At 37.2% G+C, this 16,629-nt stretch overlaps 1 protein-coding gene across 7 annotated transcripts in view; it reads right to left on the reverse strand.

Moving 5' to 3' along the window:
- The window catches only part of pclob (piccolo presynaptic cytomatrix protein b), a 59,802-nt gene that overhangs the window by 7,809 nt on the left and 35,364 nt on the right, over nucleotides 1-16,629 (reverse strand). Inside the window, exons 17-31 of one of the 7 annotated variants that reach the window (XM_016668158.1) lie at nucleotides 16,346-16,611; nucleotides 15,166-15,988; nucleotides 13,055-14,096; nucleotides 9,705-9,731; nucleotides 8,422-8,510; nucleotides 8,228-8,303; nucleotides 8,015-8,140; nucleotides 5,203-5,311; nucleotides 4,914-4,981; nucleotides 4,590-4,822; nucleotides 4,066-4,113; nucleotides 3,828-3,958; nucleotides 1,516-1,542; nucleotides 973-1,066; nucleotides 161-232 (exon numbers count right to left, since the gene is read on the reverse strand). In XM_016668158.1, the coding sequence (XP_016523644.1) occupies nucleotides 161-232; nucleotides 973-1,066; nucleotides 1,516-1,542; nucleotides 3,828-3,958; nucleotides 4,066-4,113; nucleotides 4,590-4,822; nucleotides 4,914-4,981; nucleotides 5,203-5,311; nucleotides 8,015-8,140; nucleotides 8,228-8,303; nucleotides 8,422-8,510; nucleotides 9,705-9,731; nucleotides 13,055-14,096; nucleotides 15,166-15,988; nucleotides 16,346-16,611 (3,231 nt within the window). Of the gene's footprint in view, nucleotides 1-160; nucleotides 233-972; nucleotides 1,067-1,515; nucleotides 1,543-3,827; nucleotides 3,959-4,065; nucleotides 4,114-4,589; nucleotides 4,826-4,913; nucleotides 4,985-5,202; nucleotides 5,312-8,014; nucleotides 8,141-8,227; nucleotides 8,304-8,421; nucleotides 8,511-9,704; nucleotides 9,732-13,054; nucleotides 14,097-15,165; nucleotides 15,989-16,345; nucleotides 16,612-16,629 lie in introns of all 7 variants that reach the window. The other 6 variants (XM_016668156.1, XM_016668154.1, XM_016668155.1 and 3 more) reach the window with 6 other exon arrangements.

Consider the following 16,629-nt stretch of genomic DNA (forward strand, 5'->3'; position numbering starts at 1 on the left):
CTATCTATCTATCTATCTATCTATCTATCTATCTATCTAGAAAGAGAGGTACTAACAGATATACTAACAATATATGAAGAAAAGAAAATCTATTAAGAAAAGAAATCTGGAATACAGAAACCTTGTGTGAGAGAAACATTAAATGTGAAGCAGCACTTACTTCTCCAAGAAAGTCATTGGAGGAGGATCTGTCATAGTCCCACACTGTTACTTCCAATGTCTTTTTCTTTAACTAGATAGGGAGAAGAAAAGAGAACAGATGGTCACAGACTGAGATGTGCTTATTATGCAATTAGGTGACATGAAAAAACATGTGTTTATAATGGTATTTATATGGTATTTATATTTCTTTGTCTTTTTAAGAAATCTTGTCAAAACCGTCAGGTATTGCAAACTCGACGGAAGTAAATTTATTCAGCAAAGAAGGTGGGTGTCACGTTGCATATCTTCCAACATGCATTATGTGCAAACAAGGAAATGACATCAGGCTTATATAGCACTTTTCAACCCTAAAATGGTTCTCAAAGAATCTTTACAATGAAATCAGTCATTTCCATTCACACATATTCACATGGTGAGAATATCAAGCTCCTGGATTGTAGCCACAGCTCTCCTGGGCTACAATCTTGCCCAGATTGTAGCCTGGGCAATCTGGGCCCAGGCTACAATCCCTGGGCCCAGGGATCCCTGTTCTCCCCCAGGGAGAACATTATTCCTTGATGAACATTGCTGGGCTGTTGAAATTGTGTAGCTGACATTTCTGTACTCAACTAACCTTCTAAGGGTACTAGCAAGAGGCTTTATTGGGATACTGAAAGCATCCCCGAAGCAAAGCCACACGTACTGAATCATTTGATTTATAATAGGCTTAGACATCACCTTTGCTCACAGTGGACGACAGTCTAACAGCAAAGTCTCATAGGATGTTCATGAGTGTACACTTAACAAATTATATGTACGTGTGCAGAGTACCTGCTCCAAATGGATGTTCTTGTAGATGACAGTCTGGTTCCATTCTGGATTTGTTGTTTTCTGTGCATACTTGGTCCTTCTCTTGTTATCAGCACTGATGATTCATGATATACAGCAATAAAAGTAATCAGAATTCAATTAAAAAGAATAACGAGCTAATACATTTCCCAGCTCGGTCCCTGGCATATATTTACTAGAACCAGTATACTTGAATTATGAATTAGATTTGTAAATGCTGGTACAATGGTCAATACTCAGTGTGACTTCATAAACAAACAGAGTTGTTATTTAAGCGTTGTTTATTTAGACTGAGATGCTTTTATGGAAGAAAAATGTCAAAGATAAGAATTTAGGCGTTTTGAAAGCTAGAAGCATGAAGTTGACAGAGAATGCAGTGGTATGAGTGTTGTCAAACAGAGTGAAATAAAGAATATAACTGGACAAACAACAAAGGTCACAACAGAAGGATGGAAAACCACTAGAAAACATCCCCAAAAGAACAAAAATATATCAACTGAAAAGAAAAGATCAGCACCACACTACCTTGCATTCTGGACAACCATGACTTGGCTGAGGGAGTCCAGAAGAGGAAGAGGAGGGCAGATATCACAAACAAGAAAGGCAAAAAAATACGAATAACAGTCAGAGAAGCCCAGAGTGCACAAAGAAAAAGCAGTAAAGGATAGAGAGCTGAGGCAATCAATATTTGCTGCATTATGCATCACTTGTTTTGCGTCCAAATTATATATGTTAGAAAAGAGTCGAAAAACCCTGACGATGAATGAATATTGCCAGTGAAGTACCCTGAATGTGCTCTGTTCTGCTTATGTCAGACAAATGGATTTTAAAATGCTCCTCAACCCAAAGAGGTCGAGGAGCAAAAGTGTTTTAAATGAGCTCTCCTTTTTAACTTATGTTGCCTGTAGGTCAAGAGAGAGCGTAAACTCATAAACAGACCTGATGGGGCCATTATCTAAGAACAGATATTGTTAGACAGCAGCTAAAAGCCTTATTGATTCTTTCTTGTTATTCACACTCTCCTGGGAAGAGAGAGGAACAGATGTAAGGTAGAAACTGTGGAAACATTAATGTAAAAAAAAAGTAGAAAAAAAGTAATGACTAAGTCAAATTAGATGAATTAAGAGAGACAGTTTTGGCACCTTTGAACTTTTCAACAAGCCGTGTAACAGTTAGAAATGATGCATTGTATTAAGATTTTATGTGACAGATCAACACACAATAGTAACTAACACATAAATGTTCAATTTCTTTCCAGCAAAGATAAAAAATATGCCTTAGTCACGTCTGCAGTTCAATTGCAGCTCCTTCAACTGAACCACTACCACAAATAAACCAGAAATTTCTATCACCTCATGACAGAGGCTAGACATTGTGACTGAATTGTAAATGTGACTGACTTCACCTTTTCCAGTTTTCAGCCGCCTGCACAAGCGATTACCTTGTTGGCACTGGACTTGCAGTGCAGTGAGGCGCTGTAGGTAACCAGGAAAATCCAGAGTGCTGTTTTAGTGATATGAGTATTTTCCTATCAGTCAAGTGGAATGGATTATTTTGTGAAGCATTAGAAACAACGGAAGGAGTAATATGTTATTGTAAATGTGGGCAGAAAAATAAATTTTTTATTTATTTTCAAGCATGACACGTCCCTGTCACACATAATGGCTCTGATCTTAAATTACGTCAAAATGCTAAATTTAGAACAGCACTGCGCGTGTGCCTGCAGCAATATTAGTTTCGGACTAGCCTAGTAAAAGCTAGCCACTTTTCCAGACATATTTATTTATTCATACAGAGGGTCTGGGCCTATGGTCTGGGCTTTCAGCTATTGTGAACACAATTGCTTCCTGGAGGGGTGCACTGAGTTGAGATATTAAGTTTTACCCAATTGCTAACATGTGCCTTTGATGCCAGTTGGACTATAACACTTTCCGGAAATTGCCCTTTGTAAGCAACCACCTTCCACTGGGAAGAGAAAAGTGCCAAACTGTTAATGTTAATTCAAATATTTGGAGGAGTAGCCAACACGGACTGAATTACTTTGTTCACTTAATGTGCTGCTATTGTTAAAACTGCAGGCAGATCCAAAACCAGCAACTTCAAGTTTCTATACAGCTATGTCTGTATGACTTTTCTCACCAGAATAATGACGTCATGTCAGCATACAACAACCTACATGGCACAATCCTTTGAATCTTAAACACAATGCAACACAGGACATTGAGACACCCATGAGTTTAAGTCAGGAGGCCAGTATCCCACCTGACCTTTAGATTTCTGTAGACTTACCCCCTTAGCCATTTCTTCAGTATTGTTTTGAATGAACATAGAAGATTTATCCTGATATTAAATATTACACATTAAAATCCCACATGGATGTACAGCTTAATTTTCATCAGAATCTTTAAAGTGGCATTGTCACTATATCTTTTTCTTTAATCCATAATTATTTGCAACTTTGCAAAGCTCTATTACATAAATTCCTAATAAAATACATTGAGATGTTTGTGGTTGTAAAAAGACAAAATGTTAAAAAGTTCAAGGGATACAAATGCTGATGCAAGCACCTATAATAGCTGTTCTGACAAAGATCTAAATATAATATTTTGGGTAATTCTGTAAAATAAAAAATCCAAATAATCAATAATGCAGGGCAAAAGACTGCCTCATATCATCATGTCCTTCTCCCAGACAAACTCAAGGGGTTAGTCAGTGTTATACAGAACACTTACAAAGTTATAAAAAACTGGGGGAAGAGAAAATAAGACAGACTTGAAATCAAATAGGCAAACACAGACAAGACCTCAGTCCAAACTGAAGCCCTTTTTAGAGCTCACCCTCTCCCTGGTAAAAGGTAGACCTTCACAAAAGGGTCAGAGTAACCGTCATTGTCTCGGGGGGCCAAGTTTCTTGCCTGCAGAACATGTACGATCAAGTTTCCCAGATTTCTGTCATAGTTAATCTGGAGCTGTTGGGCAAAGCAGAGGGAAATGGGTGGATCACACTGGCGGATCAGTATTCCTTTGTTTGTTTGATCTTAGATTGCTGACCTAAATAAAAATCTAAATTTCCTACCTGAATTTCTCCAGTAATGGGATGAGGTGCTTTCATCACCTCTGTTGGCTAAAAAAAAACAAAAGAAATAGGGAATAATAAGGTTACTTGCTTGTGATTTAGTAAACAAACACACACATTTTGACTTGGCCTATAAAGGAAAGTCATCACCACCTCACCAGACTCATGCTCAACAATAAGAAATATTTAAAAGCAGCAACCAATGTTAACCATACCAAAACAAATCGGCTTGCCTCATATTTGACCTAAAAAGCTGTAAGAGAGGTATTGGCGTTAGTCTGAACTTAAATCTGATTGAGATGCCCGTGGTGTGACCTTAAGCTGTCTGTTCATGCTCACAAACCTTCGAATGAGGCTTTATAAAGCAGCTCTCCAAAGAATGTGAAAGACACATTTCCAGATATAGCGAACATCAGGCTTGCACTCATTGGCAGTCATTTCAGCCAAAGGTGGCAGTTCTTTGGTGTGTGCCACTTTCGGTTATTTAACTGCTGCTATGAGCAGCCTTTTAGGTTGTGAGCTACCTTGTGGCGTTGTTTCTTGTTGATGGCAGGGGATCCCGGTTGCCCAGGGCTTGGAACCCCACTGGAGGCTGCTGACCCAGGGCCCGAGTGGAGGAGGGCCGAGCGTTCCAACGCAGACAGGACTCCGAAGCCCCCAGGCCCTGTTCCTGCTATGTCAGGAGTTTGCTGTTGGGATACCTTTTGGAGCTCTGCAGCTAACTGTTTAGGATCCACACCAGGAGATCGCTGACCTCCTGCTGAGAGAAATATGCACCATACTCCATGCTGTATTCATGTAGCTTAGGTGAACATATTCAGACATATCAATAAATCTTTAATGCGTACCAGCCTTGAGTTGGATATGGTGATCCAGGGCCTGTGGGTGCTCAGGGTCAGACAGCATATTAAGGTCACTGCTTGGATTCAGAGAGAATAAATTATGGAATTATAAATTGCGTGCCTTAGAAGCAATAAGTCACACATTAAAAATCTGACAGATGAAGAGGTGATGAATAAATAAGATGAACAGAGGGGTGGAGGGATTCTGATCAAAGGTGCTATGTTGCCTTATTGCAACAAAATATGTGAGAGTACCTGAGAGACTGGGAGATAAACATTGACAGATGTTACTCACAGTCTCACACAGAGCTCCGCCTCTGCACCAGCCTTGCCCATAATGCACTGCACTTCTTCATAAGTCTTCCCTGTTAGCGGAACTCCATTCCATTCCAACACCTGCATCCCTGCAACAAGATGAAGTCAGGTTAAAAACAAAAGCATGCTTTTCACTTTCCAGACTTTTTATTCATTCAGGCTTTATTTCCCAATGTATAAATTAACAATATTTTGGTCCAGAAAGTTCCGTTTTCACTGCAACCTACCAAAAAAAATTACATTTGTGTCCTCTATGCAACATTTTAGAATCAGAGGACAGATGTGAAAAAATAAAGTTTAGTAGTCTTACTTTTTTTTTATCATTTAATTTTTATTTAAAAAATAAATTACAGTTACATGCAGTGGAATTTAAGAATTAGTACAGAGCGACTGTGGCTCTGAGGGTAGAGTAGTTGTCTTGTGATCGGAAGATTGTTGGTTTGATTCCAGCTTCCTCCTGCCACACGTCGGTGACACTTAACCCCAAGTTCAGTGAGCACAAATGGGTGAATATGACTCAAAATGATTGGAAAAGCACTATATAAATTCAGTCCATTTACCGTTATGAAATTAGTATTTAGAAACAACACACAATTACACGTTTGAACCTAAAAGAGACCAAGATAATCTGCTCTTACGACATAAAATCCATGTGAATCACATCACTAACTGTAAGTAACATAGCCAGTTTCAAAAAAACACAATTATTCTGTCCTGTTGAGAGGAAATATGCTATTGTCATTTTATCTGTATGAAAAAATATGTTAATGAATCATAGCATTGTCACTATTCCCACCAATACTAATAGCCAGGTTTTCTCTCCAAAATTTGGCACTGGACCTATATGACATTGTTACTCACTTTACATGTCTCACTTTACATGGCAGTTGATCTTCACTGTTACCCCTGTTTGATTTGTCATCTTCAGAAAATCAATTATTGTAATGTATAGGGATTTTAAGAACAAATGAAGTAGCAATTTTCAGGTTCATTTACAGTGTGAGTATTTCTCAGTGCTGCCCTTTGTGTATTTCTGAAGCTAAATATAGTTTAATGACTAACACAGCCCACTAATGTGGGGGAGGAGTTTTCCACATTTTAATTAGACATGGCAGACTTTCTCATGACAAACCGAGCAACAACAAAGCTAGAGATGAGTGAAAATATCTATCAAGTCAACCCAAAAAGTATGCCTAATGGCAACAGAATCGAGTCCACAGTAGAAATGGTGTTTTAAATTTAAATGGTAATATTATAATAATAAACAAAACGAAAAATAAAAACTAATTTCCATTACAAAAAGAGTTACATCTTACATTTCAGACAATATGTGTTAGATAAGGCAAATATCAATTATCCACAATAGAACCAGGTTACATAGCAGTTGTTTTACCTCCTGACATTAAAGATCTTTGAAAATAAGAAATAATTTTCCAGTAACAATATATATATCCTGATTACCACTCCTTAAATGTTTTTATAAGTTCATAATTTATATAATAAGTGTAGTAATTTACACAGACTACATCAAGATCATGCCAACAAATAAGTAAGGAGTATTAAGTTCAAAAGCCACAATTGCATAGATAACAAATCTAAATAGCATTGCTCACTGACAAAAAAGCTAGTAACCAAATTCAATAGCAGTAACAGAGAGGCAGATGATTTTTATATACTTTGACTGCCATGTTGATCTCTCTGGAACCTGTTTACACATCATTTCCAAAAAGAAAAATAGCAGAAAAATATTTTCTGCTGCGTATTCAAAAATAAATTGCATTTACACAACGAAATGAAAATGCAAATAGCACTGGGAATGACAGTGAACGTGCTAGGCCTCAGGAGACGGGTACAACTTTCTGATCTAGTAGTATGTTTTCATAATCCTTCAGTTGCACAGAGGTGCACATATGATCTGGCACATGCAAATTATGCTTATTTACTAAGATGATGCTTTAAGACACCAGATAATCTGAAGAGGTGGAGCTGCACAGACAGAACACATAGGTCTGCCATTGTTGTGAAAAAAGTGTGGGTTAATTTTGTTGTTTTCTGTGTTCAGGGACAGTACTGGTTATGTTGACTTTAATAAAATTTTTGGAAAAAAAGGTATAAGAGTAGCTTTACTACATTGTACATTGGTAAAGTCCCTCTGAAGGCCCAGCTCCCAATGCACAGCCTGCCACAGAAAGACACATAATCTTTATGTGCCTCTCCTATGACAGCAGTGAATTTGTATGTTAAATATTTAGCACCAATCTAAATATTTAATTTGTAAAATAAATATGTAGCTTATACGCTAAATGTTTAGCTTGCTAATTCACTATTTCTTTTAAAACTGTGACAGAGTGATGATTATGAAAATTGAACCCCCATTTTTTTCTCTCATGGCAGGCTAAATAATTCAAATTAGAGCATTTAAGTTATGAATATGCAATTTTACAAAGTGCACCACATACATTAAGGATAATTGTCTTACACATGTACTAACTCTTTTACTCTACTTTGCCTGCTGAAAAATATAATCATCAGATTTCAGAGAAATGCATTCACAACTCTAAACTAAATAAATATGTACAGTTAATGAATGTTAAGGCAAACTGTTAAACTGAAACAGTTAAACATTATTTACGCTTCTTTGGAGGGTTTAGGTAACTTCCTACAGTTTGCATGCATAACTTGGGCAATACTTGACTCCGATGACGTTGTCATGCATTGGTAAGCTCTATAATTTCCCTTATCTTAATGCTGACCTACTCTTGCCTTAAGATTCCTTTTCATTATCCACTTACCCTCTACAATTTTCCCTGTTTGTTCCGCCATGCCTCCAGGAATAACCTTAGCAATGTAGGTTCCAATCTCACCACGACTGCCTGGAATCTCCTTGCCACCCACGACTCGGACCCCAAGTCCATTGCCTGAGGCAGAAAATAGATTGTAATCATAAAAATCTGAAGCATAAAACCCATTGACCATTTCACAGTGTCCATGTGTTTGTGCTTTACCTGAGACGCTGGTGTCTGTCATGTCTCTCTTAAGCTTCACACGAGTGTGAGGGAAGGTGTAAGGAACCAATTTCATCTAAAAAATAATTTAAGAATTTTATTGAAAAAAAAAAAAAGAAAAAAGAAAAACTATTACAAGACTTCTCAAACAATTCTGGAGAATTTTACATAGGAAACTGATGCTGAGGCCGCACCTGTCTCCTGTCTGACATGTATCCACTCTGAGGCTGCCCTTCTCTTGGCTTATCAAACCAATCTGTGTCCTCTCTCCTCAAGTGGTAGGCTGAACAAGGAGAGAAAATTGTTCAAAATATTACACAATCAAATTCACAGCTAATGGCAATCAACTTCACAGCTGATGACAAATTCCCCTATAGCTGGATAAATCTTAACCCAGCAATCTTTTTTTTTCTTTTCTTTTTTCCAATTTTAAATAAATTGTTTGAACGCCTCATTTGCTAAAATGCATTAAGATCTCAGATATGTATCCTCTAGATAAGTAAAAGGAAAGTAACTGTAAAAACTCTCTTATTCAATACAAAATGTTCATCAAACAATATATAAGGGAAATCTGTTTTTAACAACACGTTTATTATGCCTTGCAATACCTCTGATCTCAATATTCTTATTTTTGAAAACTGATATTTCAATCAATAGCTTGTCCAAGACTGATTTTTTTTAAATCAATTAATAGATGAATATTTTCTAAAACACAAACCGTTTCTAATGGAAGCATTTGATGATTTGATACATTTTATTCAAAGTGCTGGGTTTAGAATGTAAATCCGTGTAACTATGACATTTCAGTACTATGTTGACATAATCCTGACAAACTCTCTGAGGGGAATTCTCTCTAAATCTCCCCAAAACCCATCCAACAGAAGCCTAATACATCTTAAGCTTAAGGAATTATTGGGAGATTTTGCAGGTTTTACAATCAAGATTTTGCAATTCAGAAAAATCTTAATTATATGTGTAGAAAAATAAATATAGGTTGGTTAAACAGGATTCCTAAGCATCATATGAGCATAGATTCAATTCTACAAATAAGGTGCACCAATAATGATGACTGCAAATGAACTGCTGTATGTCTTGGAGAAAAAAGCAGTGGGTAGCACTTTCAACATAGTTCTTGTGGACACTGGTGCACATATATACGCATGATTTTGCCTTTTTTTTTTTGTGCATGAGCATGAATACTAGAAATGAGTCAGAATGGTTACAGAACCACAGATCAGACATTCCTGAAAGAAAAATCTTAATTCACCATGGTTCATTCCAAAATAAAACTAACATGTCAGATACTACGGGTATGCTAAATGATATGCACTATATACTAGTGAGAGGGTGGTTCATTCCAGCATGAGTCTGGTATGTTTACAGAATCAGCCAGAGAAGTGGACCATTCAGAGTTATGATGTGCAGCATGAAGTCACAGTTCTCTATGCAACTACATGAAATTAAAATGCTGTCTCACCTTCTATATTCCAGTTTGGGCCTCCGGCTGGGGTACAAAGTTATATGTTTTTTTCAGAATTTTTTCTCAAAATATGCTTTCTTATCTCACAAATGTTTGCTAAGGTTTTATACTGAGAGTATAGGGAAGCACATACACTGAAAGCATTAACCAGGAAGACACATGCTTGAAATTTCTCCTACTACAGTGTCTTGTCAAAGTATTGAAGCCCCTTGAAATTCTCTACATTTTGTCATGTTTCATCCACAAATTTCATTGTATTCTAGGAAGAAGGGATTTTAAATGAGTCTTAAGTGAAAAGAACAATTGTCACTAAAAAAAAAGAAATAAATAAAAATAGAAAGTGTGGCATGCATTTGTACTTGTATTTAGTCCATGGAGTTAAGATGTAATACCAAAGGTACGTCAGCTGTATGTCTTACGTTGTGCATATTAAAAATCTTTGCTTAGGGTTGTTGTGTTGTTGGAATTTGAATTTCTGCAATTTCCCAGGTCTTCTGAAGCCCGTAGATTTAATTATTTTTTCTTGGATCGCCCAGTTTTGCTCCATCCATCTAATCTGACTTTACTGTTCTGGTAAAAAAAAAAAAGAAAAAAAAAAGAAAAAAACATTCCCACAACGTGATGCTACCAACATCTTTCACTTCGGGCATGGTATGTTCAGGATGATGTGCGGTGTTCATTTTCTGGCATATATAGCCAAAACTTTCAATTTTGGTCTCCTCTGATCAGAGTGATAAGCAAGTAAAGCAAACCCTCCTGAAATACCCTTGTACATCGAATTGTTTAAAATCTTAAGCTGGATTTGTTGTGACTTTTTCTCAACAAAAGATTTTTCCTCGACACTCTTTAGTAAGGGCAGATTTGTGGAGTTCCTAACTTTTAGACAACAGTTTGTCCTTCCACAGTGTTTCTCTTCAGTTCCTTCAGAGTTGACTTCTTGTATAATTGCCATTCTTTTTTAAATTACTCAGTTACAAATATAGCACATTTAGATACTAAGAAATGTGCAACAGGGTAAAAAAGATAATAAATAAATAAATAAATAAATAAATACAAACTGCTTTGTGTACTTGTGTGCAACAATTACAGATTACTTACAAGAATATTTTAAACTGAAAATAACAGCAACCGTGTAAAGAACTTACTGAGTTTGTTGGGAGGAGTGGTGGTTATAGACTTACAGCTGCTGGGAGGAAGGAAGCAGCCACAATATGTTTAGGTGGACATACATGTTTTGGTAGGTTTGCAGTCAGTGGCAGTTCTGGCATAATTGACACTCTGCATAAGTCTCTCTGTCTCCCCTTTCTAACCAGCATCAGACTATACTGCTCATGATCTACCTAAAAATGGCCTTGGTGGTGTTTTATTTTGTCGTATTAGACTAAAGGCAGTTGAATATAAATGTGTGCCACACTTTTCAGATGTTTCTTTGTAAAAAAATAAAATAAATATTGAAAACGGTCATTTCTCCCACACTTCAATTCTTTCTCAACTATTGTGCTACTCTGTGGTGAATTCTATGATAAAATCATGACAAAATGTAAAAAAATACTTTTCCAAGACACTACGTGATATTGCTTGCCTGAAGGATGATTCCAGGCAGAAACATGTACAAAATATATTTTTTGGGCATTCAAACAAAGAGCTTTTGTAATATTTATTGTTATTTAAAAATATAATAACTGGTCTCTCAGTTGCTGTAGGATACTCTACCACTTTCATGAAAGATTCTGGCATCACCTCGGTTTAAAGCCAGCATGGACTCACTTAGCACTGTAATAAAGGCAGATATACACTTTAATATAATTCCATGGTAAGTACTACCGTCTTTAAAAAGTGTTTATGGTGAACCACTTAGGTTTCTGTAACATTTGTGTATGAATGTAAATACTCATGACTTTACATAATCCAGAAAGTTATCTAAACTCACTATTATTTATAATGCTTCTTGTCAGTTGTTTTAATAAGATAAATTTGAACACTACCAATTACACATTTATTGAAATGAATAGTCCATTTCAATATTTGCTTTCAATCACTAGAGAAAACGGACATCTCACACCTCAACGAGACATCCACAACAAACAACAAGCCAAAAATATAAATTTTATTAACATGGAAATGGAAAACACGCAATACACAACATGCAAGGATGCAAAATACAGAAAAAAAATAATCCAAGATTATATACACACCAACACAAATGAGACACACATGACTAAAATCACACAAAAATCTATAGTAAAAATAGTTTCTGCTTTTTCCATAGAGGCAGTTATTATTACAAATGTACAAGCCAGTCTGTGTATCAGATTACTTTGCACTGTTTCTGTCATTGAATGAGAAGGAAGTATTAAACATTACTAGCCAGAGTTATTTTACCACATTAAAAATGGCAAGATTATATAAATATCAAAATGATTTTGCCACACTGAAGACTTATGTAATAGTTACTAAGGAGTGATGACCAAGTTCAGACCATTTTGTTCTGAAGACTAATTTGTTGCAGATATATTCCAGATTATTGTGGAAGCAGCTCCATGACTAAAGTAAACTCAGACTAGAATTTCTGCTTAAATATTGTAGGCATTCATGATTTATAGGTGAGGCAAATTGCATACAACACAGCAATTACATGTTAGATTGTACATGCATATGTCATGGATAATATAATATTTGTGCTATTTATTTGCAATATTTAACATATGCTGCAGCATATATCACATTTATACAGAATAATACTAGAAACTGCTAAACTAAATTTGTGTGAAAACAGTTTGACTTTCCATCTTAACTTATTGTTTAAGATTCAAAAGTACTATAAATGTTGCTCTGCTACATTTAACATTAAAGTGGTAGTGACCTGACTTGTTTACCAAACATTCAAAACATATTTTGTATAGTATGTATTTGTAGTACTATTCATAAGTCTTACGCTCTCATAAAAACAAGATGGTTTTAACACAGAAAACATGTATAGTTATTAAAATTTCTGTGTTTTGAGAGTTTGGGGGAAAATTTACCAGTGAAGAACTTAAAACATGCAAATGAAATCACACCAAAACTGGACAGAATTGAATGGTAACATACATAAACTCAGGTTGAGAGTTTAATGTACTTTTGAGTTAGTTATATAAAAGAAACAAAAACAAAGAAAAAACATGCAAACTTTAAATTTACCAAGTCAAAGAAAAATATAGGAAAGTATCACAAACAATTAATTGAAGCACTGATAGTTGTAAAAGAGACGGTTTACGCATAAAGTCAGTAAAACCACTCGGCATTAGCATGCATTACAAGCAGGTCCGCACAGTTGAACTGCTGCAACAGTCTCAGACTCCATTTACCTTCACTGTCAGACATGGCACCTTGCAGATCATCCATGATGAATGCGATATCTCTATCGTAGCCACGTGTCCGAGATTCCTCCCTCATATGCTGTTGTACTTCTGGCAAGGAATGGCTAGACCCAAATTGATCCCTAGAGTCAGCAGAAATGGGAGGCAGAGGACCAGCAGAAGCTCTAGCCATACCCATAGGCTGCCCCACTGGGCTCAGAGGACTTTCTTCCTCAGAGTTCTGAGCCACAATGGGGATACGGCCCCGGCTTTGGCTGATAGGCAAACTAGTAGGTTTTGCTCTGGAGACTCCAGGAGCAAATGCTGCGTCCAGGACCTCCCCCTCTGTCTTTAGTCTGAGTGAGGAACTAGAGAGATCCCTTTTGATAGACAGATCTAAGCCATATATAGACGATGGTCGGGAAGAGGGTCGAGAAGAGGGACGGGATCGAGTGCCACTTGGATATGTGCCATCCTCCTGAATGTTGCCTCTGATAGTGGACCCTAAGCTAAGGGACTGGCCAAGGTTAAGAGAACCTGAAAGGTTGGCTCCTAAAGAAGACCCCAAATATTTTTGCTGCTCAGACAAATTTTTCCTTAACCCAAATGTAATTTCATCCTGAAGTAACCTAGCCCTAGCTGCTAGACTGGACACAGAAGAAGTTCCAGATCCCATGTAGCTACCAAATTCAGGCTCAAGGTCCCTACTCTCCTGAATTGGGGAAAATTTTGTGATGGCCTTTGAGTCAAGCAATGCCTTTTTGTTCTTCATCTGTTTCTGGTAAAGCATAGCTGCGGGAAGGTTCTTTGCAGCCTGCTTTTCAAGAGTGAGTCTTCCAATGCTATATTTCTCTCCTTTAGGGAAGTGGCGAAAACTGCTATCACTCGAGAGATACTGGGAAAGACCAAGGCCTGTTAAATGTTCTAGCCCTTCAGTTCCCCGTCTAAACTCTTGCTTGATTTGCTGCTTCAGCAACTTCAGTTCATAGGGCTCCTCCATAGAGTCATCTTCTCCTTTTCCATAGCGCGATGAGCCCAAAAATTCAGCTACCTGATGTATAGAAATAAGGAAATGCATATTAGTGTGAACATATTTCAACCACTTTTTATATATATTACATATGATCTGTCAATGAATTGACAAATGTTAAGTACAAATAAAACATTTATCAATGAAGTTTCTTCAATTACGTCAAAAGTTCTTATAATGTTGCCATAACCATACAGTGCCTTGCAAATCTCTGTTACCCCTTGTACTTTTTCCACATGTTGTCATGTCACAACCATAAATTTTAATGCATTCCATGAGGAATGTTATTTGATAAGCCATGAAGTGGTTGGAAAATGACAGAGTTTTTCACTTTTTGGAAAAAAAAGAAAAAAAAAGTGGGGCAGTATGTAACATTTGGCAGTGGAATGGCGAGGTTGCTTTTCTTGTAAAGAAAGCTGGTGAGAGTTAAGATGAAGATGGATATAGATAAATACAGAGCTCTTCTGGAAGACAACCATTTAGAGACTGTACAGCATGCCTAAACAAACAGCCAAATCAACAAAAAAGGTTTAGATCTAATATGACTTAAAATTTGATTTTGATTCAAGTTGACTGCCTTTCAACCTGACTAAGTTTGAAGTCCTTGGTTCAAAAAAACCCAAAAACACTATATATATTTCTACAGCTGGTCTAGTAGGGACCTGACAAAAGTTTTTGTAAAAAATGTTAACCTTTTGTTGTTTCATTTCCACTTTACAATTAGGTAATGCTTTTTGTAGGCTTGTCTTACTAAATGTTCTTTTCCTGACATAACACACAGTGGGTCAGTTAAAGTATTTTTAATATATTTACAAGGTGGAGTAAAATTTCTGGTAAAGTTAGAAGGTCAAAGACATTTTACCTACATTTAAATAATAATTTGAGTTCACTTTTACAATAATAAGATGATGATAAAATAAGAAAAATAACTGAAGATGTAATACGGGAAATCTTGTCACACAGTTAATTTGCAATCGTCAATGTTGAAATGCAAATCCAAATGATCAAAAAAGCTAAATAATCAAACATAAACATCTAAAAAGATAAAGATGGGATGTAACACGAAATGACACAATAATAAAATATTTACCTCTGCTGTACGCCTGGCTTCAGCTGCCCTGAGTAGTCTGTCTGCTTTTGATAGCTCTTTATCAGGCAGGCTAAATCCAGAACCCATGGCAGAACTGCCAAGTCCTGTTGAAGCCTTGGTAAGCTCTCCTATGTCCTCTATAAGCACATAGTTCCGGGCATTGTGATGGTCAATATCAGCATAGAAGGAATCAGCAGAAATACTTGACATGGGACTAGAGGCCATACTTCTTTCCTCTAACCTCAAATCTAAGTTGCCATACTTGCCACCCATGTGAGCAACCCCATAGCCACTTTCTGTAGAAGATGGAACAATGAGCAGAGGTTGGTTGCGTATCACCTCATAGTTGGTGGTAATTTTGGGCTCTAACTCAGACAAGGTGGTTTGACGCTGCTTTCCTTGTTGCAAAAGCAAAGCATGTTGGTAGCTGCTAGGCTGAGCTTGAGCATGGGAGAGCGTTAGTGTTTGGTAAGGAGACACCTGTTGATGGTATAGGGACTGCTGCTGATACAAATTCTGCTGGGTGTAATGGCTTGTGGTTTGGGTCTGAGGAACGTACTGACCATATTGAGAATAGGGACTTGTAAGGGTGTTGTATTGGGAATCAGCCTCAGTTTGGGGGGGGATGAATTGATCAAATTCTGACTGAGGAGCGGTCCGTGGTCTCTCCAGGCCTTCCCCTCGAGTTTCTCTTATGTTGCCAACCTCACTGTCTGACATGTAGTCTCTTTCCTCCGCCACCCCCTGGAGATATGCCCTTTCTCTCTTTTCTCTTTCCTTTAACAAGGCCTCCTTTCGACGGTTTATACCCATCTCCAGATACCTAGATCAATGGAAAAATGTTTGAGATTCCAAACACCAACAGTTATCAGAGCACACTTTAAATAGCCAAACAATGTTCCAGTTTCTCACACATTTGTACCTGTTACTATGTGTAAGAGTGGAGAGGTCTCATTGAGTGTTGTCAAGGTAGTCTTTTAGCCCATAAGCTATTAAGGTAAAAAAGGAATCATGCACATGAACATAAGACAAATAACTTAATACAGATTAACTAAATGGTATCTCTGTAATTGTTTATCTGCTGATTGTTGCTTTAATTATTTTTTCTAACAAAATCTGAAACTACCCAGTCTGTAGCACTTGGTTATTTGTTTCAGTGTATACACGTGCAGCAACTCACCGCAACTTGGCATCAATCTCCTTTTCCTCTTCATCAAGCTCAGCTTGTTTCTTGCGTAGTTTAGAGGATTCCCTCTCCACCAGATCAAGTTCCTTGTCTATATCTTGCAGAATCTTTGCTCGGGCCATTGTTGTGCTGCGAGCAAGACGGCGACGAGCAGAGTTGGTGCTATATCCAGATCTTCCCGCCAACGTGTCGTCCTCAGGAGGGGGGTCTGGTAGGGTTCGCTTTACTTTCTTACCACTGCTAGAAGAAGAACCTCTGACCTACAACACAGAAATAGA

This window comes from Poecilia formosa, unplaced genomic scaffold (assembly GCF_000485575.1).
Source record: "Poecilia formosa unplaced genomic scaffold, Poecilia_formosa-5.1.2 Scaffold13, whole genome shotgun sequence".
In the NCBI taxonomy this organism is placed as follows: Eukaryota; Metazoa; Chordata; class Actinopteri; order Cyprinodontiformes; family Poeciliidae; genus Poecilia; species Poecilia formosa.